Raw genomic sequence first — 22,288 nt, 5'->3', positions numbered from 1 at the left:
AGAGAACATGTAAACTCCACCCACCCAGTCACCCAAGGCTCAAACTGAACCCATGTCCCCGTCATTGTGAGGGAGCATTGCTAACCACTGAGCCACCATGCTGCTGGCTGGCTACCAATATTATCTGTCTCTAGTAGCACTTAAAAAGGTGATGCTGAGCTGCCTTCTGAAACTACTGCAGTCTACACACTATAGTTTGTCCCAATATGCCTTTAGGAAGGGAATTCCAGAGTTCTGGCCCAGCAACAGAGAAAACAAACTGACGCATTTCCAAGTTAGGATGGCAAGTGACTTGGAGGGAAACTTGCGTGCGGTGGTGTTCCAATGTATCTGCTGCCCTTATCCTTTTAGATGGAAATGGTTCTGAGTTTGGAAGATGCTGTTGAGGATCTTTGGTGAACAAAAACAAATTTGCTGGAGACGCTGAGCAGGTCTGGCAGCATCTGTGAAGGAACAAACAGAGTTAAAGTTTTGGGTCTGATGACCCTTCCTCAGAACTGATCTTTTGTGAACTTTTGCAGTGCATCTTGTAGATAGTAGACATTGCTTTCACTGAATATCAGTGGTGGACAGAGTGAATGCTTGTGGATGTAGTGCTAACCAAACAGGATGGTGTCAAACTTCTTGAATGTTGTTGGAACTGTACCCAAGTATGGGAGTATTCTATGACACTCCTGACTTGCACCCTTTAGACAGTGGACAGGCTTTGGGGAATCAGGAGATGTGTTACTCGTAGTATTCCTAGCCTCTGACCTGCTCTTTTAACCACTGTGTTTTTGTGGTGATTCCAGTTGAGTTTCTTGTCAATGATAACTCCAAAGATGATGTGGGGAATTCAGTGAAGGTTGGATGGCGAGGCATGGTGCTTAGATTTATCTCTTATTGGAGATTATAACTGTTGCTGGAATATATTTTGGAACCCTCTTCCTAACAGCACCACGGCTGTACCTACACTAAATGGCCTGAAATGGTTCGCCCAAGGGAATCAACACCACTTTCTCATGGGCCATCATGCAAACCCTGAAAATTTCTAAAACTTCAGATTCTCAACCATGAAATAAAACTTGCTTATTTAGCTTTTTTAAAATTTGTTACGATTTTTTTTGCGAAATCTAATCACATGCAACTGTTACAGGACCTTGAACTAAATATACACATGAAGGATATGCCAAAGAACAGAAACACCAAAACAGAGCAGTTTCTGTGCAGAAAGACACACCAACGGCAGCAATTAAGGAAGTGGATGGCAGAAACTTGGAGGCAGGATGGGAAATGTAGTTTAATTTAGAGCGGAAAGACTGCCGCTTAAATAATGCTTCGGAGAGGTTCGAGTTAAGGGGTTTGGGATGGGTTTACAAATATAGTAACAAAGCAACTGAAACACCAACAGTGTAAGAAGTTACTGCAGGGAGAACGAAGAGAATCGCTACTTTACCAGCTCCCGAAGTTTGCTGTTTCCGTGTGGCAGGCGGATGAAGTCAGCGCTGAACCGGGAACAAGGCGGAGCCGGGAGCCGGGAGCCGGTAATGGTCAGTTGGATCTTTGGTTCCTGACCTCTTCATTGCAGTGAAAAAACAAACCAGACCCAAAGGCTGTAGAGATGCACCGTAGGGGAGTTGGAGCCGGTGCCATCGCCCGGAAGAAACTCGCTGAAGTAAGTTACAATGTCCTGTCCATTTCCTCTCCGGTTACCATTCGTTACTTACCGCCCCTGTGTTGCTCAGCTTCTTCATTTACAATCAGTTTTGCTTTTTCTTAGCCTATCTGCCTCCTCTCCTAGCCACAGCCTGTTGCCCCCCCTTTTTTGTTTGCTCTTCCACCCCCCCAAGTTACTATCCACTTGCTCCCCTCATCTCCCCACTCCCCCACTCTGCCTTATGACCCCTGTGGCCCTCCTCCTTGAGTGAATAGCCAGGAACATGCAGAGAAGTATCAAATGGAAAAATGTGAAGTTCTTGACTTTGGTAGGAGAAACTGATGTTCAGAGTATTTCTTAAATTGTAAGAGTTTGGGTTTGTAGACATAGAAAGGGGCTTGGGTGTCCTTGTTGATAAATCATTGAAGGCTAACATGCAGGTGCAGCAGCTACTGGAAGGCTAATGGATGTTAACCTTTATTGCAAGAGAGTTTGAGTACAGAAGCTTCTACAATTGCTTGGTTAGGCTGCAGCTGGAGTACTGTGTGCTGGTTTGGTATCCTTTCAGGAAGGATATTGTCATTGAGGGTGTGCAACAGAGATTCACCAGACTTGTTGCTGGGATGGCGGGACTGTCCTATGAAGAGAGATTTGGCACACTAAGTGGGTAATCTCCAGAGTTTGAAGAGACGTGCTGTAATTGAAACTTAGAAAATACTTAAAGGAATAGACAGCGTTAGACACAGGTAAGATGTTTCCCATGGTTGGGAGCGTAGAACCGAGGAACACAACTTAAAATAAGGGGGAGTGCTGCTTAGGTGTGAAATGAAGATTGTGAACCTTCAGACTCCTCAACCACAGAGGACTATGAAGACTCAATTTTTGAGTATGTTTTGAGGTAGAATTTGGTAGATTTCTAGCCACCAGTGGTGTACAGGGTTATTATGATGGGGTTGGTAAAAGGCATTAAGTGTTTGTTCAGCCATGATTGTGTTGGATAGTGTGGCAGGCTCGATGGACCGAATAGTCTATTCTTGACTCCATGAGGAGAGGATCTGTTGCCAGACACTGCTTGAGGGCTGTATCTCAAGGAAAAGAAAATAAAACCACTTGAATCGGTCTCTGTGGGTGGAATTCTCACCTCAGTAAGAAGGCCATGCATTCAAACCCTGCCCCTGAACATCAGACCCTGCTCTCCGTTTTGGAAGCACATTATAAAACATACGTCTGTCTTTGTTTTTTTTCTTACTCTATTAATGGTATTTTGCTGCTTAATGTTTGCTAACTGGATTTTCTTTAGGCCAAGTATAAAGAGAGAGGAACTGTGATGGCTGAGGACCAGCTGGTTCAGGTGAGTGGATATTACTATGAACTCGAGCCCTTTTACTGTCTGATGTTGACACTTCTAGTTTCAGCACCATCTTGTAGAGAGGTTGCTGGAGATTTCTGAATTTTTCTTGGTCTTTGCAGATGTCAAAGCAGCTGGAAATGTTCAAGACACATCTGGAGGAATTTGCCAGCAAGCACAAACAGGAGATTCGGAAAAACTCAGCGTTTCGTGTTCAGTTTCAGGATATGTGTGCAACAATTGGAGTGGACCCTCTCGCCTGTAATCCTGTTTATTCACCCCTCTCCAGTTTCCTTTTGAATTTGCATCTTCCCTGATCTTGAAATGTTAGGTTCATTGCAGAAAGTTTTACTCTGTATCTAATCCTTTGCTGTCCCTGTCCTAGGACTATTTGATGGGGTAGTGTAGAGGGAGTAAAAAGAGTAGAGGAAAGCTTTATTCTGTATCTAACCCTCTGCTGCCCCTGACCTGGGTGTGTTTAATGGGGACAGGAAGCTTTACCTTCAGGTTAAAGGAATAGACAGGACTTTACACTGTAGCTAATCCTGCACTGTCCCTGTCCCAGGAGTGTTTGATAGGCACAGTGTTGGAATACCTTTACTTACACTTTACTGTCAGTCTCGAAAAGTAGAAGCAGCTTTTCTCTGTAGCTAATCCTGTGCTGTCCCTGTCTTGGGAGTGATTGATGGGGACAGTGTAGAGTCAGCTTTACTCTATATAACCTCATACTGCTGCTGTCCTGGACTGTTTTTATAGAACGTTGAGGCCCATTTATTTGCTTTTAGTTGAAAAGAGTAGAGGAAACTTTACTCTGTCTAACCTCATGCTGGCCCTGAAGGAGTGTTTGAAGGGGGAAGTGTATAGAGAGCTTTACTTCCAGTTTAAAGGATTAGGGAGAGCCTTACTCTGTATCTAACCTCTTGGGAGTATTTGATGGGGAGAGTACAGGGGAAGCTTGACTGTGTGTAACCCCGCCCCCAGCTGGCTGTATCTGCCCTGGGAGTGCCTGATGTTGTGATATGTGAGAAATTATTGGGACTTCTGTTCGCTTGCACTGATGAACAAGAAAAATCTCAAAATTCTGTCACATACACAAGTTTATTTAATTTTCTCCTTACAGCTGGCAAAGGCTTCTGGTCAGAGATGCTGGGTGTCGGTGACTTCTACTACGAATTGGGAGTGCAGATTATTGAAGTGTGTCTGGCTCTGAAACATAGAAATGGAGGTGAATCTCTCATTGTCTACGTTAAGTGAGTGAGATGGTTTGCATGAGATTATGGTCATGAGTGGCAATTTAAAAAGTACTTTCATCCAGGTTAGATGCTTGCTCACTGAATAAAGATAGCTGGAGGGTTCGAAAGTGCAGAACTTTAGTTTTAAAGTGTATGGGAGGTGGTTGTATGAAATAGCCACACAGCCCTGTGTACAACAACAAATTCAATGTATATTTTTGCATTAAAGGGAATCCTAAAGGGCTGATTAGACACAAAAAAAAAGTGATGTACACAAGGTGACATGGATCCTGGATAAGCTATTAAACAAGTATTTTGCATCTGTCTTACCAAGTGAGAGGATGTTAGCCAGGCCAGTGTGACAAAGAAGGAAGCCTAATAATTAGGAGGGTGAAGAAATTGATGAGGAGACAATATTTGATACGTTGATGGCCCTTAGTTAAGAAGGCGCCAGACTAGATGAGATGTAAGGGAGAAAGAGTAGAAATTGCAGAGGCACTGGCAATAATTTGGATTCCGGGGTGGGGTGGAGGACTGGAAAATTATGACCTTTTTTGAACAAAGGTGTGATGTAAAAACAATTACAGACCAGTCGGTTTAATCTTCATTGGGATGTAGAAACTTATAGAAACACTGATTTGGAATAAATTTAACAGCCACATGGATATGGCAGGCAGCTTGGATTTATTAAAAGACCAAAAAGCATTTAATAAGGTGCCACACAACAGATTTGTGAGGAAAGTTATAGTCTATGGAATAAAAAGGACGGTAATATCATGGATACAAAATTAGCGGAGTGACAGGAAGCAGTGAGTACTGTTCAGTAGATATTATTCATACTGATGGAAAGTTTGCAGTGGAGTTTTCAGGTTAGTGCTGGGATCCTTGCTATTTCTAATTTATGTAAATGATCTAGAGTGCAGGGGACAATTCAAAATTTGCAGATGATACAGCGTTTGCAAGTTTTGTAAACTGTGAGAACAGTGTACATTTCTGCACACTACATTCTAGGAAGGATGTGAATGTATTGGGGAGGGTGCAGAAAAGATTTACAAGAATGGTTCCAGGGATGATACACCATAAAGATAGTTAGGAGAAGTTGGCACTGTTTCCCTTGGTGAGGTGAAGGCCAGGAGGAGACTTTATTAATGCTTCAAAAGTCATCAAAGCTGTGGGCAGAATAACGGAGACACTGTTCCTGTGCAGAAAGGATCAAGAAAAGAGGGTACAGATTTAAAGTATTCGCAAAATAAGGAGAAGTGACGTGGTTTAGGTCTGGAATGCACTCATAGGAAATGTGGTTGGTATGGGTTCAAGTGAGGTATTCAAGAGGATATTGGATAATTCATTAAATAGAAATAACCAGTAGGTTATTGAGAAAGGGCAGGAGAATGAAAGTACATCATGCCTATTCAGAGCACTGGTGCAGACATGATGGTCCAAATGGCCTCCTGCATTGTAACAATTCAGTGATATGGCACTGAGTAAATCTGATACTGAGCTACATGAGGAGAGATTAGGAACCGTTGACGAAACTACTTCATTCTTCAAATAAGTTTTAAGGTGTGTCTTAAAGGAGGGGACAGGTAGAGATATGGAGAATGTAGGAAGGACATTCATGGCCACAAATGGTGGAGAAATCAAAGTTAAGGTGAGCAAGAGGCATATTTGTGTGGTGGTGAGTTGAAAGGTTAGGGTGCGACCATGGATAATTACATTGAGAATTGTGATATTGAAGCAAACCCAGTCAGCATGCATGCAGGGAATGGGTAAATGGAACTTGGTGTAAGAATGATCCTAATGAGTGGGAAAAGCTGCTCATGCTGTATGTTTAACTTTTGCCAGGTCTGATCACATTGGACGAGCTGCACCAGCGTGTGCTGAAAGGTCGAGGCAAGTTTGCCCAAGATGTCAGTCAGTGAGTAAAACAGGCAACTCCCAATGAAAGGGATCCATAATTGACTTAAGTCTGCTCCTGCCTTTTTACTTGCTTAAGGCTAGCTGATTACCATTCAATAATCAATCATCTGAGACTACACCTCATAGAACCCAAGAAATTTAGAACATAGGAGGTGGCCATTTGGCCAATTATGCTGGTTCTTTGAAAAAGCAGTGGTGCTGATAGTTGTTTGGAACTCTCTTCTGCAAATGGCAGTTGATGATTGATCAGGTAATAAATATTAAATCTGAGTTTGAAAGATTTGTGTTAACCAAATTTCATGAGGGATTTAGGCCAAAGGCCCATATGATGTTAGGTGACAGATTGGAACTGGCTTGAGGTCTCCTCCTTTTTGGGGGTGAGAAAAAGCCTAGACCTGGGTCCATGACTTTGAAATTAGGTTTCTCAAGGGTGATCTCTGGAGGCACTTCATCGTATGAAAGCCATTGTAAATCTAAAACTCTCTCCCCTCCACATTTTAAAAAAAAAAACTGTTGAGGCTGAGAATCTATTTGAATATGTCTAGTAAACATCTGATTTTATTGTCACATGTACCGAAATGTTGTGAAAAGCTTCGTTTACGAGCAGCACAGGCAGATCACAGCAAGCAAAGGATGTAGAGATCGAAAAGAATTGGAGGCATATGGGTTAAATTATTTGAGGCTACAGTCCATTCGGCAAATTCTATTTTGATGATGGTGTTAAGAATTATGGAACCAAGGTGAACAAGATCCAGATCAGCCAAGAACTAACTGTGATGGAACGGGCTTGAGGGCTAAATGGCCTTTTCCAATGTTGTCATCGACTGATTTTTATGAAGTTTCATTTGCTCCTTAAGTCAGCCACATCAACCAATGACTTCTGCCTTTGTTTTCTCTTTTACCTGACACCCAACCACAACTTTTCTTGCCTTTCCTTCTCAGGGATGATCTCATTCGGGCCATCAAGAAACTGAAATCCTTGGGTAATGGTTTCAGTATAATCCCAATGGGAGGTGGATACCTGGTGCAGTCAGTCCCTGCAGAGCTGAATATGGATCACACGGTGGTACTGCAGATTGCAGAGGTAGGTGACCTCATTCATTTCTGAGACACAGCTGATGGACTGAGGGAATGTTTAATAACCACCTGCAGGTGTTTACATAATCTAACCTCTCTGGGCACATAGCAGGAGCAACAATCGAACAAACTTCAACACTGTGCCACATATAGAGGTATTGAGACAAGTGATCAAGAGTTGGTTCAGAGGTGATTTTTAGGGAGCATCTTGGAGGGGGAGGAAGAGAGGCTGAGAACTGTCAAGAGGAAGTTTTGGAGAGCTGAAGGCGTGCCCACCAGAGGTGGATTGTCTAAAATTGTGGCTTTATGAGAGCATCTGTGCATGAGGGAGACACCCTTTTTGTTCATGTGGCTTTGATCTTTTCATGCCTTCCTGCCATCCACCCATTTCAGCTCACTCTTTGTAGACACCCTCTATTGTCCTGGGATTTTTAAAATTCATTTGTGGAATGTGGATGTTGCTAGTGAGATCAATATTGTTGCCTATCCCTAATTACCCTGGAGGAGGTGGTAGTGAGCTGGCTTCTTCAATTGAAGTCTTTTGGCAGCAAGAAGGAGAGACATGCAGCGCCCTTCCAGGATTTTTGCCTCACTTATAGTAAAGGAACAGCAATTTAATTCAAAGCCTGTGGGGTTTGGTGGGGAATGTTACAGCTGATGGTTCTGTACGTCTGCTGCCCTTTGTCCTTCAGGGTGAAAGAGGTTGCAGATTTAGAATGTGCCAGTAAAACAGGGTCTTGGTGAGTTAATGTTGGGTACTAAAGTGAAGAAAAGGCATTTTAAATATCTGGGAGCAGGTAAGCTTCTCTACGAGGCCTTAATGGTTAAAAATGATTTACATTTATAAACTGCCGATCATGACCTTGAAATTTTCCAAACTGCTTTACAGTCAATGAGATTTCTTTGGAGTATAGTCACTGTTGTAATGTAGGAAATGCAAAAGCAAATAAGCACACAGCAATCCACTACAAACAGCTATGTATACAATGGCCAGATTGGTGGTGGTGAATTCAGGATAAATATTAGTCTGGATAACTGGGAGAACTCATCTGCTGTTCAGAATCATACTGTGGGACTGTTCACGTCAACCTGGGGTGTCAAACTGGACCTTTGTTTAATAATGTCTTTATTACGAGAATCTTTGATGCAGCACTCCCTCAGTACTGTAATGGGCACGTCAGCCGAGGTTCTTCAGCTCTGGTTTGAGTGGGGCTTGAACAAGTGAACCTCTGACTAACGCTAGTTTCACCTGTAGTAGGAGGTAGCAAGATTAAAGAGCATGAATGTGAAACTGACAAAAACAAATGTCTTATGATAAGGAGAGAAATTAAACTCAGCCACTTTGTGTCTTACAGAAGAATGGATACGTGACAGTCAGTGAAATTAAATCCAGCCTGAAGTGGGATTCTGAACGCACTAATCAAATACTGGTTTGTACACCTGCATGTAGAATATTTTCTGTTTTTCTCTCTCTCACACCCATTTCTCCATGGAACAGTAAGGGGCTCATCTTTGTCCCCCTACAACCACACATCAACGAATACCAGTCACGATTGGACACAGAACAGTTTTACCGCCGCCTCTGCCTCCATGCCTACTTCTTCAACCGGGAGCCTAACCTTCCCTCCACTGACCCTTTCACCCGCTTCCAACACAAGTCCTCCTCCTGGACACCACCCCCAGGCCTCCTACCTTCCCTCGACCTCTTCATCTCCAACGGCCGTCGAGACATTAACCGCCTCAACCTCTCCACCCCTCTCACCCACTCCAACCTCTCCCCTGCAGAACAGGCAGCCCTCCGCTCCCTTCGCTCCAACTCCAACCTCACCATCAAACCCGCAGACAAGGGTGGCGCAGTGGTAGTATGGCGCACTGACCTCTACATCGCCGAGGCCAAACGCCAACTCTCCGACACCACCTCCTACCGCCCCTCGATCATGACCCCACACCCGAGCACCAAACCATCATCTCCAACGCCGTTCATGACCTCATCACCTCAGGGGACCTCCCACCCACAGCCTCCAACCTCATTGTTCCCAACCCTGCACGGCCCGTTTCTATCTCCTTCCCAAAATCCACAAACCTGCCTGCCCTGGTCAACCCATCGTCTCAGCCTGCTCCTGCCCCACCGAACTCATCTCCACCTATCTGGACTCCATTTTCTCCCCTTTGGTCCAGGAACTCCCTACCTACGTCCGTGACACCACCCACGCCCTCCACCTCCTCCAGGACTTCCAATTCCCTGGCCCGCAACACCTCATTTTCACCATGGACGTCCAGTCCCTATACACCTGCATTCCGCATGCAGATGGCCTCAAGGCCCTCCACTTCTTCCTGTCCCGCAGGCCCGACCAGTCCCCCTCCACCGACACCCTCATCCGCCTAGCCGAACTCGTCCTCACCCTCAACAACTTCTCTTTCGACTCCTCCCACTTCCTCCAGACCAAGGGGGTGGCCATGGGCACCCGCATGGGCCCCAGCTATGCCTGCCTCTTTGTAGGTTATGTGGAACAGTCCCTCTTCCGCACCTACACAGGCCCCAAACCCCACCTCTTTCTCCGTTACATTGATGACTATAGCGGCGCCGCCTCTTGCTCCCCAGAGGAGCTCGAACAGTTCATCCACTTCACCAACACCTTCCACCCCAACCTCCAGCACATCCCTCACCTTCCTGGATCATCTCAGTCTCCATCTCAGGCAACCAGCTTGTAACTGATGTCCATTTCAAGCCCACCAACTCCCACAGCTACCTAGAATACACCTCCTCCCACCCACCCTCCTGCAAAAATTCCATCCCCTATTCCCAATTCCTCCGCCTCCGCCGCATCTGCTCCCACGATAAGACATTCCACTCGCGCACATCCCAGATGTCCAAGTTCTTCAAGGACCGCAACTTTCCCCCCACAGTGATTGAGAACGCCCTTGACCGCGTCTCCTGCATTTCCCGCAACACATCCCTCACACCCGCCCCCGCCACAACCGCCCAAAGAGGATCCCCCTCGTTCTCTCACACCACCCCACCAAACTCCGGATACAATGCATCATCCTCCGACACTTCCGCCATCTACAAGCCGACCCCACCAGCCAAGACATTTTTCCATCCCCATCCCTGTCTGCTTTCCGGAGAGACCACTCTCTCCGTGACTCCCTTGTTCGCTCCACACTGCCCTCCAACCCCACCACACCTGGCACCTTCCCCTGCAACCGCAGGAAATGCTACACTTGCCCCCACAACTCCTCCCTCACCCCCATCCCAGGCCCCAAGATGACATTCCACATTAAGCAGAGGTTCACCTGCACATCTGCCAATGTGGTATACTGCTTCCTCTACATTGGGGAAACCAAGCGGAGGCTTGGGGACCGCTTTGCAGAACACCTCCGCTTGGTTCGCAACAAACAACTGCACCTCCCAGTCGCAAACCATTTCTACTCCCCCTCCCATTCTTTAGATGACATGTCCATCATGGGCCTCCTGCAGTGCCACAGTGATGCCACCCGAAGGTTGCAGGAACAGCAACTCATATTCCGCTTGGGAACCCTGCAGCCTAATGGTATCAATGTGGACTTCACCAGCTTCAAAATCTCCCCTTCCCCCACCGCATCCCAAAACCAGTCCAACCTGTCTCTGCCTCCCTAACCTGTTCTTCCTCTCGCCCATCCCTTCCTCCCACCCCAAGCCGCACCCCCATCTCCTACCTACTAGCCTCATCCCACCTCCTTGACCTGTCGGTCTTCCCTGGACTGACCTATCCCCTCCCTACCTCTCCACCTATCTTCTTTACTCTCCAACTTCGGTCCGCCTCCCCCTCTCTCCCTATTTATTCCAGTTCCCTCTCCCCATCCCCCTCTCTGATGAAGGGTCTAGGCCCGAAACGTCAGCTTTTGTGCTCCTGAAATGCTGCTTGGCCTGCTGTGTTCATCCAGCCTCACATTTTATTATCTTGGATTCACCAGCATCTGCAGTTCCCATTATCTCTCTCCATGGAACAGACTGGGCTGTCTGTTGGGACTGACAACATCACACTTTCCATAATCTGACAGAACAAGGGAATGGTATAACTGGAGTGAGTCTGGGTAAAAAGTTGATTCTGTTCAGCTGTTGCATTGCTTTTTTTCAAATAAAGGAAAACTGCTAATAAAGACAGCCCATGTGAACTAAGTTCCTAACCAGAATGCTCCCAGTAAATGACTGGACCTTGGTGATTGTACGTTAGAGTTATTAGGGATACCACAGAACAAAAACAAAGTGGTGAAACCTAACCTGTGATTTTTGCCCATCTGTACTAGTGGACAGTGAATGTTTAGTCAAAGTAGCCACAAATGTTGATGGCAAATATGAAGATGTCAAGAAGCACATTGTTGAACTTTGAGGATTTGCATCTGTTCTTTTAAAAATAATCATTCAGCACAATACCTTCTTTTGGTTCCTCATTAAATGTTGGTTAGTGTTCAACATTTTAAACTTGTGACATTGTCACCTTTAGTGAGTTGTCTAAAATTACAGTATTTAAAGCACAGAAACAAGTTCATTCAAGTGTTTACGTTCCCACTCTATTATCATTCCACTAACATCACTTCTCCCTGTTTACCAGTTTCCCATATGCATGAGTCACCAGACATCCCTCCTGCTACCAACTTAGTTATTCTCACTGCTCTGTAAAGACATTGTTTTTTTCATTACACTGGGGGAAGGATGAAAATTCAGCTGTGAATAAGGTTCTCAGCTAAATTCTTAACTGCTATGTCAAAAACTCTTGCTGTATAACCTCTTCTAGGAACATTTGTTGAAGGAAGGCTTGGCGTGGATAGACAAACAAGCTCCCGAAGAACCTCAGTACTGGTTACCTGCACTCTTTTCTGATCTATACTCCCAAGATGTGACTCCTGAAGAAGCTGATGAAAGTTTGCCGTGAAGAAAAATTAATACTTCAACCCAGAGAGTAAGCAGACTCCATCCACCTTGATGGTTCTAGCACCAGAATGAATGATTAGTGTAAAACTGTGGATGTTGAAATTCTGGATATACCTAAGAATCTTTTTGTAAAACCTGGAAATTTCTAGTATCACTGAACATGATACTTGCACAATTAAATGACATTTCTCAGTCTTACTTTGGGTTCGTTTCCATTGGTTATTGTACTCTAACTGCTGCTGACAGGCTTTGGATTTTGAGGAAGAAGTCATTTGACATCTGGCTAAAAATTTTAATTCTGCAAGTGTATTTCAAAATACAGGTAAGGTGGTGTTGCTGCAGCTCGAGGCGGGAGCAAAACATTTGACCTGTAGAAATGTCTGGATAAGTCAACTGATATGCTAAATACCCTCAAGGCTTATAATTTCACTGGAAATGAAGATATACAAAATATTTGTCAGAGAAAGAACGGCTGGGTCTGTCATGCCTCCCCTACTGTTGTGATGGTTGCAGTTGTCAGTTAATGACCTTATTGTTCTTCCCTGGCCCCAAATCTTTGACCAATAGATGAGTCACGACTAAGAGGCAGAACCTTGGCATTAGCAACTGAGCTTTGTCATTCAAAACCGTCATTTGTCAAAAGAAACCATGTAATGAAAACGGTTTTAGTTTTGCACCAAGCGTTCACTCATTTCAAAATTTCCAGCAGAACACACATCACTTCCCTGTGATTCATTGGAAGCAGCTTGCTGAATGCCAGCAATTATGATTGAAGTCAAATGCAGGATTATGCTGACTGAGGATCAGGTTTTCCTTTTCCTTCTTCTAATCAGGATGTCCCTATAACCTGAAGCATTTGGCAGCCATGTAACTAGCTTTTGAGTACTTGACTATCATTCTAAGCAGTTAAACTGACCAGTTTGATCAGCTGCCTACATATCATCTTCCTATCTGCAGGGCAGGTCCTGACTCTGTTCACTCCCCTGTCTCTCCAAACTAAGCAGTGTAATGGTTCATTGTACAAACTACAAATTGACAGCTGTTAGATATGATGTTGTGCTACCATGTTGCTGGAGGGGAAGGAAACAGGCACTTTAAATAAAAGTACAAGAATTCCAAGATTAAATTGCTCCATCCCTTCCATCTATCTCCTCACTTATGGAAATTGGAGCAAAAACCTCTGATGTAGCACAATCTCTTACAGAGGGTGCAGATGAGAGTCAATATAATTGCCCAGACTTTGGAGGATTATAAATGGAAAGACTGAAGAAGCTGGGATTGTTCATAATGCAGAGAATGTTATTGGGAGATTTTCATACAGCACACAATGTTTTTGAAAAGATGTGATGAGCAGACTGCAATGGTTCCTGAGGACAGCTCAGTACTACTACTTTATTAAAGGCTATGAAGGAGGGACTATAAATCCCCAAATCTTCTGAATATTAAGTAGATTGTCAGTAGAAGGTTTCTGCCTATTTGGCTGCTGGTCAGAGGTGACAGTTTAAAAATAATGGCAAAAGAACTGGGGGCTGTTGGGAAGATGAGAAGTTATTTGCATGCTGAGTTGTTAGGATCTGAAACAGACAGCCTGAAAAAGGCAGTTCAAGCAGATTCATTAGTAATTCTTGGAAGGAAAAGTTGGATAAATAGCTAAAAGAAAAGCTGTAGGGCAAGAAAGGGTCTTTGGGACCAATGGAAGTATGATGGGCAAACAGCTTCCTTATGTGCTGAGGTGTTAAGTTTGCTTTCATTCACCTAATAACCACAATGAGCGCACTGACCATTCCCCGGTGTAGGTCTAAGCAGAATAAAGTATATGAATCATACAATTTAGTAAATTTTGTCATCAGCAAATTTTATTGCACCAAAAATTTGAATTGTCACTTATATACAATATGAAACAATATAAACATCAGTGCTTTTTTTCCTAGTTTGCATATTAGTCGTTAACCACGATTAGACAATCTTTAACCACCTGTATCTGTTAAATTGGTGTTATAGCTGAGCCGAACCAGCAGTACCAGATTGGCAATTCAGTGGGGTTTTACCCTTTCCTCCTGTTACCCTGAAATGAAGTACCAGCTAGCTAACAGATGTGTACATAATCCACAGCAAGTAATCCAAAAGATAATTACATCTGGTACCCATTTCAGATGTGTCCAGACAAGTTGGTGATTAAATTATCACCTAACAGGAATGGGAGTCCCTCATCAGAAGAGGGCACACTAGCACAGCAACACATCTTGTACTTAAAATACGCAGTCACTCCCAGTACCTAGGTACTTTGTCTTGTAAGGCAGCATAACAGTGAGGTGTAGGTAACATGAGAAACCAAGGCAGGAAAAAGACATTTTTGAAAATTTTCCAAAGAAGCTGTGTTTTACACGAAACTCTCACCTCATACAATGTGTCTTTTTCTTACTCACTGCTGAGGTACAGCTCAAATATAACATGGTCCATATCTATTAAGTCCTGCAAATGACCATTGTTTAAGGTTCAATACGACAAAGAACAGCGTGAGTCACTGGTTTGAGAGTGCCTTATGCACAAGCACTTTTCCCACAGGGGACGCCAGGGAGTGACTGGAGATAGAAAGGCTAGCTGAGAAGTGAGGCCAATTGCCAGCAACTCCACTCAAACCATGGGATGAATCAGAGAATATTCTGTTCCATGTGGCCCAATGACATCCTACATTTAGCAGATACTAAATGTTGGACAATATTACAATCAAGTTTCTGCACCTCAGTTTAGAAGTGAAAGGTACTATCTCCTTGGTGCATAGCAGAGAGGGATGTTTATCGAAGTTTGCCAACAGATGGCAGTGAATACTGTGCTGGGGGATAGGGGGAGGTGCCTCAGCAATTTGACTGAAACTAGTCCATGATGGTTGTGGAATGAACTCTGATCACTAGGCCTTTCAAAAGATGAGCATCCCTTTTAAACAGGAACATTTTTCACATTAACTATACCTCATAGCTCCAGGCTCTGAAATACTGCTGTAAGTAGCGAAAATCCTCATTGTACTCTCATCATCTCTGGCCTTGGGAACATTACCCTAGGTCAGGGCAGTGACTGTGTCAATGTCTTGCCTAAAATGGGAATTGGAAATAATGTGCAGCCAAGTTTAAGGTGAGGCCCAAAAGTAAAACAAACATGTTACTATCGATGATATCAAATGCAAAACAGAACCAGCAACGGCACGGATGACTGCTATATATGATATGTTTATCCTGGGTGAATTGCAGCAGTTCAATTAGAGATTTTTAAAAAATAATGCAATATGTTCTAAGTACTGGACTAATTCCTCACCGGTATGTTTTAACATTAGCCTGATGGAATCTTTCAACTTTCTCTTTCACACTAACCCTGTAGGCTTCAGATTCTATTGGACAGTAGACTTCTAAGGTTACATCCTTTCAAAGTAGAGCTGGTTATCCTGCTCAAAGATGTTGCATTCATAACTGACCTGTATCCTACTTTCTAACAAAGGCAGGGCTACTTCCCTCAATCCATCTGAAGTAAAATAAGAGTCCTGTTTGATAAGATCTTTCCTCAAAATGGAAGGATCAACTACCCTCAATCACAATTCAGTAAAACTGGAATACAATTATTCATCTTGTCAAGGCAGTGTAAGAATCTTCAGAAATCACTAGAATTCCATGGAATGCTGGTCAAATATTGTAATTGAATAGCTAACCAATTGTATTAAAATGGATCTTGTTAAATGCATTTGTCCCAGCACAGCGACAGGTTAGCGGTGAAGGAAAACTTGCTTTAATGCATAACTGGTTTCAGATTGGAAGGACACACGTTTGAAAGCAGAAAACAAAGCTGATTCAATTCTGAACTTAAGTCAGTAAATGAATTAAATGAAGAACTGTTCTGGGTGCATTGAAGCATTTCCATTGAAAATGACATTAACTGTTAAAGGGGCTCTGCTGTGTTGCAACAAGGTTGGATTCAGATATATGCAGTATAAACTAGGTTACCAAATGGAAATGATATCTCATCCCTGTATTCCTTTACTGGACCATCTTTCTGTTTAATTACACGTGGTTAGAAACCCGAATGGTGACAAGACATTACTACTGTAGATTATAAAATTAAAACAAATTGCAAAACAGGTCTCAGGATCTCTTTAGGGAAAATGTGAATTTGCATTAAAATAGTGGATAGAGGATGGCTAGCCATCACCCTAACTGAAATTGCAAACGAGACTGTTAAAGTGTTCTGACATCAACTCCAACGCTTGAGGAACCCAATTAGGAACTTAACAAGAGTGTGAGAACTCAAATAACAAACAATTTTAAAAATCTATGTATATCATATTTATACATTTACGGGAAAACCTACACTTCAGCCTTTGCCATTAATTGGAGTGTAACGTTCAACCCTGATAATGAAGCACCATAGATATAAACCTAATCTCTGATGTGGCTTCATTTTAGGGAATTTACAACTATTTTGTAAAGTATGTACCTATTTCTCACCTTGAAAGCAGCAAGCATTTGCTGGTATGGTTGCCGAAAGCATAGGCTCTTTCTGTACCATGCCCCAAATATCTATCCTAATGAGCAAACTGTAGGCTACTGTGGAGCGTAGCACACCTTAACATGACTGCAACTCAACAAGTGTGCATATTCCAGCTAATGCTTCTTTTACTGGTCAGGGCAGAAACAGTGGCTGTTTGTTACCTTTACCCCCCACCCACAGATGCTGAGGTCAACAAAAGCAGCCTAAATATTGCACTGGTATTACAGACTTTGCTGATGAATTGGACAGGGGACAGCTCTGGTTTTTATGACTTAGTTCCAGTGGCAGACATATTCACCAACTCAACTGTGCAGAGGAGCTTATCAAACCATTTTAGGTTAATTGGAGACAATATCAGTTTGGGAGAAAAAAGTTTTGATAACTCTTAATATGCAAGTTTTCAAGTTATCTGCTACAATCTTTAAACCAAACCAGGATTCTATTCATACTCAAGTTTATTATAATTTGGGGTCCCTGGATGCCTGTGGAAAATAAAACATACATTGCATTATTTTGAGAAAATACTCAGGGCAAGTTTAGAATTATTGTCAAAGGCAACAGACCAGTGTAATACTGTTCAACAGGTAATCTCATAAAAGTTTCAAATCACATTCTTTATGACCAAGTGGTCCTTGGTGCTAAACATAGAAATTGTGTAACCCCTTTGGACCACCTGAAATATTGTGTTCAGGAAGCCAGTGATAAGCTTGATCTGTACGATACTATATGGTAAGTGATATCGTTCAATTGCAGATATCTAACAGGGCTGACTAATCTGCTGGGATCAGTCAATACCTTGAGCCCCATACAATCAGTATCAAAAAGCCCCTGATTCCTAAAACAGTCCCAAAGCGATTAACTTGAACTAGGTCCATGATGTCAAACCCAGTCACAGTTCACAGAATAAGTAGCAATAGTTTAGTATGCTACCTTCATAGAGATTGGCACCCCAGCCCATATATTGGTAGTTTGGGGTGAATGAGTCATTGCAAAATTTAACTATAATCATAGACACAGAGTCTCAATGGGAGCAGTTCCTCTGTCTGCCCCAACTCCCTACCTGCATGCAATTCTTCAGTAAGGTCTCCTACTCAATTTGTCTTGGGTTTTATAGCTGCATCCAATCTATGTACTTACATGATGCTCATATTCTGGCAACAGTCAATGGACACTACTCCATGCTCAGAACCATTGTGCTGTTGGTTCCAATTCTAGGCAGGCAGGCTGAGAGCAACTATTGCACCACAATCACCTTACAGTCAACACTGGTAAATGACAGTCCCAGCGTTGAGTCACAAAGCACGGCCAATGGAATGAGAAGTTGTAAATAGTTGCAAGAGAAATTTTGCAGGAAGCTCCCCACCAATTCTACCACAAATTCTCCCCAGTAATACATTGTGAGCTATGATTTAACCTAAAAAAAGTTCAATTTTTCACCTTTACAATGCAATCTGAAGATGTGCAGAGATGGCTTCTAACACCAACATACAAAACAGCAGCTAAACACCCAGATCCAGGTTGTACTTCACTCTACCCCAAGGCCTGAGGATTCTTTTCAGCCAACTGTGCTGAAATATTGAAAGAAAATGTTGTTTACTCAATTCCATGAAAAGGGAACAAAATGTTCAGGCTATTTACACACAAGAAAAATCTTTACAGTTTCCAGACAGTGCACAGAATTGCACGATTAATAGTTTCACATGGCTTGTTAGCAAACGATGGCATCACTTTGACATGGTAACAGATAGGCTATTCATCATTCATCAAATCTGGCATTACAAAGCAGCCAAGTATTTATGAGATGAACAGTCCCATTGCTCTAACCTGTGTAACAATGGGTTAAACTTTATTTTGAAAGTTAATCCAATAATGTGACTAAGAAGGTTCCAGAAATACAAACAAGGTGTAAAGTTACTTAAGTCATTAAAGAACAGGAGATTTTAAGCCATTATTACGACTTCTAAATCAATGGTTTGGGCTGAATTATTTTAAAACTTATTTTATACTACTTAACCAATGGTAATGTTTTGCATTATCAGTTGCAAGAGTTGGGAGCTGCTTAATTGCTCAGAGCATCTCAGAAGCAAAGAAAACAAAATCAGTTTCTTTCCTTAATTCCAAAACAAACAGTATCTTCAGCACAGGTCCAGCAACATGAAGGGAAAGGTGTTAACTGAAGTGTCCCTGAACTTATTGTAAATGGCACTAGTGGAAATGAGGTGATGAGATCAGCAACTCTCACCTGTATCTCCTGAAACAACCTGCAATCACATGGTGAAGAATCTTCTGAAACACTGGACCTTCATCCAGAGTCACAAGGGGACCCACAACACACAACAGTCTCATTGCTGCAATATGTACAATATGTTCAGCAGACAGGATTTCGGGAGGGATGCAAAAAAAGGGACACTCTTGCCTCCAAGAAATTCTTATATAGTTGTTCACTTAACCCTGAATGAAGTGCCCTGCACCATGCCACTTTAATACATACAATCTTAGCATCAAATGGTTTCTTTAAAACTTGTACAACTGTACATTGTAATAGTAATTGTGACATAAGAATAATCTAAAGTCACATCACAACAGTAGGGCATTTGGTACAATGTTTTAAATATCCTATACTTCTTGTGATTTAGCTCACTGGACCACAGCCTGAGGAACTAGGAGCAAGATTGGGGAGACTTTTAGTGGAAGGGAATAAGAACACAGGAATTTTCATTATTATCAAGAAAGGGTGAGGGTACTGCTGTCGTTGTTACTTGCTGAACTTTTCACACATCAAATTGATCCCGTAAGTGGCTTGTTATGTTGGAGCAAGCATGATGTTGAAACTATTAGTATTCACAAACCCTGGACAAACAAAATTGAAACTGGGACAAAGCTGCATTGGACTGAGCGGAAACTCTCAAAGAAAAAAAGTGTCCCAAAATCACAGTACCAGCAGGTGATTTTCATCTGATATTCCAACATGTTCTACCAGGTGCTATTCTGTCAAACTAAAAATTTGGAGTGCACTGAATGGTTGAGCTTTCCACCCTTCCATTGGTTGTCCTCCTGGGAATCACAAAAGGCAGGCTTACAAAGTTGTCAAATAAAAAAGTTAATGGTTTCTTAAAACATCCCCCTTTGTAATGGGGGTCGTTAAATCTTAAAGAGTAGTACTAAGAATCATTTATGGTGACATCAGGTTTTATCCAAACAGAATCTAGAATCACATAAAAAAATTTTATGTGATCACAAGCAACAGTTTGTGTCATTCACCCACTCAGCAAATCCTCAATGGACCAGAAGTCAAACAGGTTAAAAGATAGTGACTGGATCAGACTGAAACTATAAAATTGCACCTTTGCAGTCCCTGGGACTCTCTGAACCTGCATGTGGGGGAGTAGAAGGAATGCTCAGAGCACAGTGAGGGACTCACATGCGTAAGGGAGAGCAGAATTTCGCATTGATATAATATGCACAGCAAACTATTTCAAAAAAGATTTGTATTTACCTCAAGATTTAAGTTACTTAAACAAAATTGGACAGTGCATTGGCCAACCAGAGATGCATTTTCTATGACCAGAAATTACTTCCAAACCTCTGCCCTACACATAATGCAAGACTTTGAGACAACTGGTTGAGAGGATATTTTTAGCAGATATTTCTACCACAGTAATCCAAGTTGCAATTAGCTGAATCTTTATCATGTCTCTATTTAATTTTCCACAGCTCGATACCCCCCATAAGCTTTCTAAACAAGAGTAACAGATTCCAGAACAGATTACAAGTGTGCAGTCTGCAGCCACCATGCATGCGAACAGAACTGACTGTGATAAATTCTAGATTTTTGCCAATCTATGAAATAAAGATGTCAAACTGCACTAAACATCAGATCAAGTCTCTCCCAAGTGGATGACCAGTTTATATAGTGCAGTAGATCCCTCTCTAAAAAAATATGCATCGTTGGAAGCCCAATAAGAGGAGTTATAATGACAGTCACTCTTCCTTTAAAGTTGGTACTCTGTTACAAGGTAGACACAATATCAACATGACTATATGGTGCCATAGGTCAGTACAGAATTGCTTGGTGGGTGTTACAAAAATCCTCCACAAAAGAGAAACATGAATAATGTGTGTTTTACCCAACTGAGTTAAACATGAAGAGATGTTGTCCACCAAGGGAACATTTCAGGTTTTACACCAAATGTCATCAATGTGGACACTTATAAGAAACAACCCTTAAGTAAATGGTTGTCACACATTTAACAAAACTGTGTTGAATGCTGTTAGAAAAATCCAAGGGTTTAAAACAGGTATATGTATCAATTTGCCAAAGATTCAACACCATATCAGGAGAAGTCATTGTTAAATGAAGTAAATTAGTTCTGTAGCTTTTGTGACTGACATCTAAACACAGTTGACAGACACCAGCTTCAGGGCACCCATTACACAGTACTGCTGCAAGATGACTGAACATGTAACTCATCAGCTCATGAATACTTGCACATTCTCATTACACCAGAGACAGTCTCCGGAGGTGTTCTCACATAGTCTTCAAAATACAAAAAAAAATCAACCATCCACACTGTCTCCTACAGGTGGCTATACTGACAAGGATGAGGCTCGAGGCTAAACCTTGTGGGGTACAATGGACATAACAGAGCAATGTTTTACTGTGGAAAATAGTGCCCTGCAAGAAAAAGAGTAAGACTGGAGAGCTAAAACTTTTTAAAAATTATAATCAAGTGATTCTTACCCAGCCAATTCTCTCCTTTCTACCATTACAAAGCCAAAGCTGAGTAAAAACAGGCTTCCACAAAGATACCAGATCCTTGGTCTATATACAAAACCATGTGAGAGGTCTCACTCCTGGATGCCTGAGCTTTAGCCCAGCTTCCCTGGATCCTCACTATCACAGACACAGGCTGTTCCAGTGTTTGTAGTCTAGGGATGAGAAGTGCCTTGACTGTCTTGCTCGGTTCCTGAAGAGCTGCTGTCAGAGTCTGGCTCTATTGCTTCTTCTTCATTTTTCTTTTTCAATCTCTGTCTTATAGCCGGCAGGCGATTCAGTAAGGTCTGGTAATCAAAATGACCTCGCCTTTCTCCAAAAGGATCCTGTGACAGAAAGAACATGCCCATGTACTGTACTGCAAATTTTTAAAACAAATTTGGCAAAGCAACTTGAACATTTGCAAAGATTTTGCCAATACCATTATATTATTTCTATGAAAATGAGTAATATTCTTAAGAAAAATATTCCCGAAATTTTCTTTTCTCTGCAATATGCACTTGAATTCCAAACTGGATCCTAACTTTCTCACTGGCAAACAGTTCTATAATACCAAAAGAATAACATGACTACTTTCAGCTTTTAATAATTTTATGCTCCTGATTAGCATAAGCACAATTGTCTACTTTAATGATGCATTTCACAGACACTACAAGAGATAATCTCAGACATATACACACACACAAAGACTTAACATTTTAAAGGAAACAGGTCAGAATAGACAGAAGTGCTTGATAGGAAGAAACTGGAGAAGAGGTCATAAAGGATTTGTAAATTAAGATAAGGATTTGAATGTTCTGGCAAAATGCAATTTCAAAATGAGGTAGCTGCAGAGCATGATTTAGTAAACAACATG

At 42.4% G+C, this 22,288-nt stretch overlaps 2 protein-coding genes across 3 annotated transcripts in view; one reads left to right on the top strand and one right to left on the bottom strand.

Annotated features, from left to right (window-relative positions):
* Nucleotides 1–1,332: 1,332 nt before the first annotated feature.
* snf8 (SNF8 subunit of ESCRT-II) lies at nucleotides 1,333–12,323 on the top strand. Of its 2 annotated transcripts, XM_048560255.2 has the most exons (8): nucleotides 1,336–1,654; nucleotides 2,937–2,987; nucleotides 3,107–3,245; nucleotides 4,105–4,209; nucleotides 6,062–6,134; nucleotides 7,079–7,220; nucleotides 8,569–8,643; nucleotides 11,989–12,323. In XM_048560255.2, exons 1-8 carry the CDS (start codon nucleotides 1,601–1,603, stop codon nucleotides 12,124–12,126), a joined length of 777 nt encoding a protein of 258 aa, XP_048416212.1. In that variant the 5' UTR covers nucleotides 1,336–1,600; the 3' UTR covers nucleotides 12,127–12,323. The 2 variants fall into 2 exon arrangements, with proteins under 2 accessions (XP_059494767.1, XP_048416212.1); XM_059638784.1 differs by lacking the exon at nucleotides 6,062–6,134 and having other exon boundaries at nucleotides 1,333–1,654; nucleotides 4,105–4,234.
* Nucleotides 12,324–13,975: 1,652 nt separating this feature from the next.
* The window catches only part of ube2z (ubiquitin-conjugating enzyme E2Z), an 84,998-nt gene continuing 76,685 nt past the window's right edge, over nucleotides 13,976–22,288 (bottom strand). The window contains exon 7 of the mRNA XM_048560606.2: nucleotides 13,976–21,758. Within this exon, the coding sequence (XP_048416563.1) occupies nucleotides 21,588–21,758 (171 nt within the window). The 3' untranslated portion in view covers nucleotides 13,976–21,587. The remainder of the gene's footprint in view (nucleotides 21,759–22,288) is intronic.

Source organism: Stegostoma tigrinum, chromosome 31 (genome assembly GCF_030684315.1).
Source record: "Stegostoma tigrinum isolate sSteTig4 chromosome 31, sSteTig4.hap1, whole genome shotgun sequence".
In the NCBI taxonomy this organism is placed as follows: Eukaryota; Metazoa; Chordata; class Chondrichthyes; order Orectolobiformes; family Stegostomatidae; genus Stegostoma; species Stegostoma tigrinum.
Note: the sequence above shows the minus strand (reverse complement) of the source record. Positions and strands in the feature narration are given on the sequence as shown.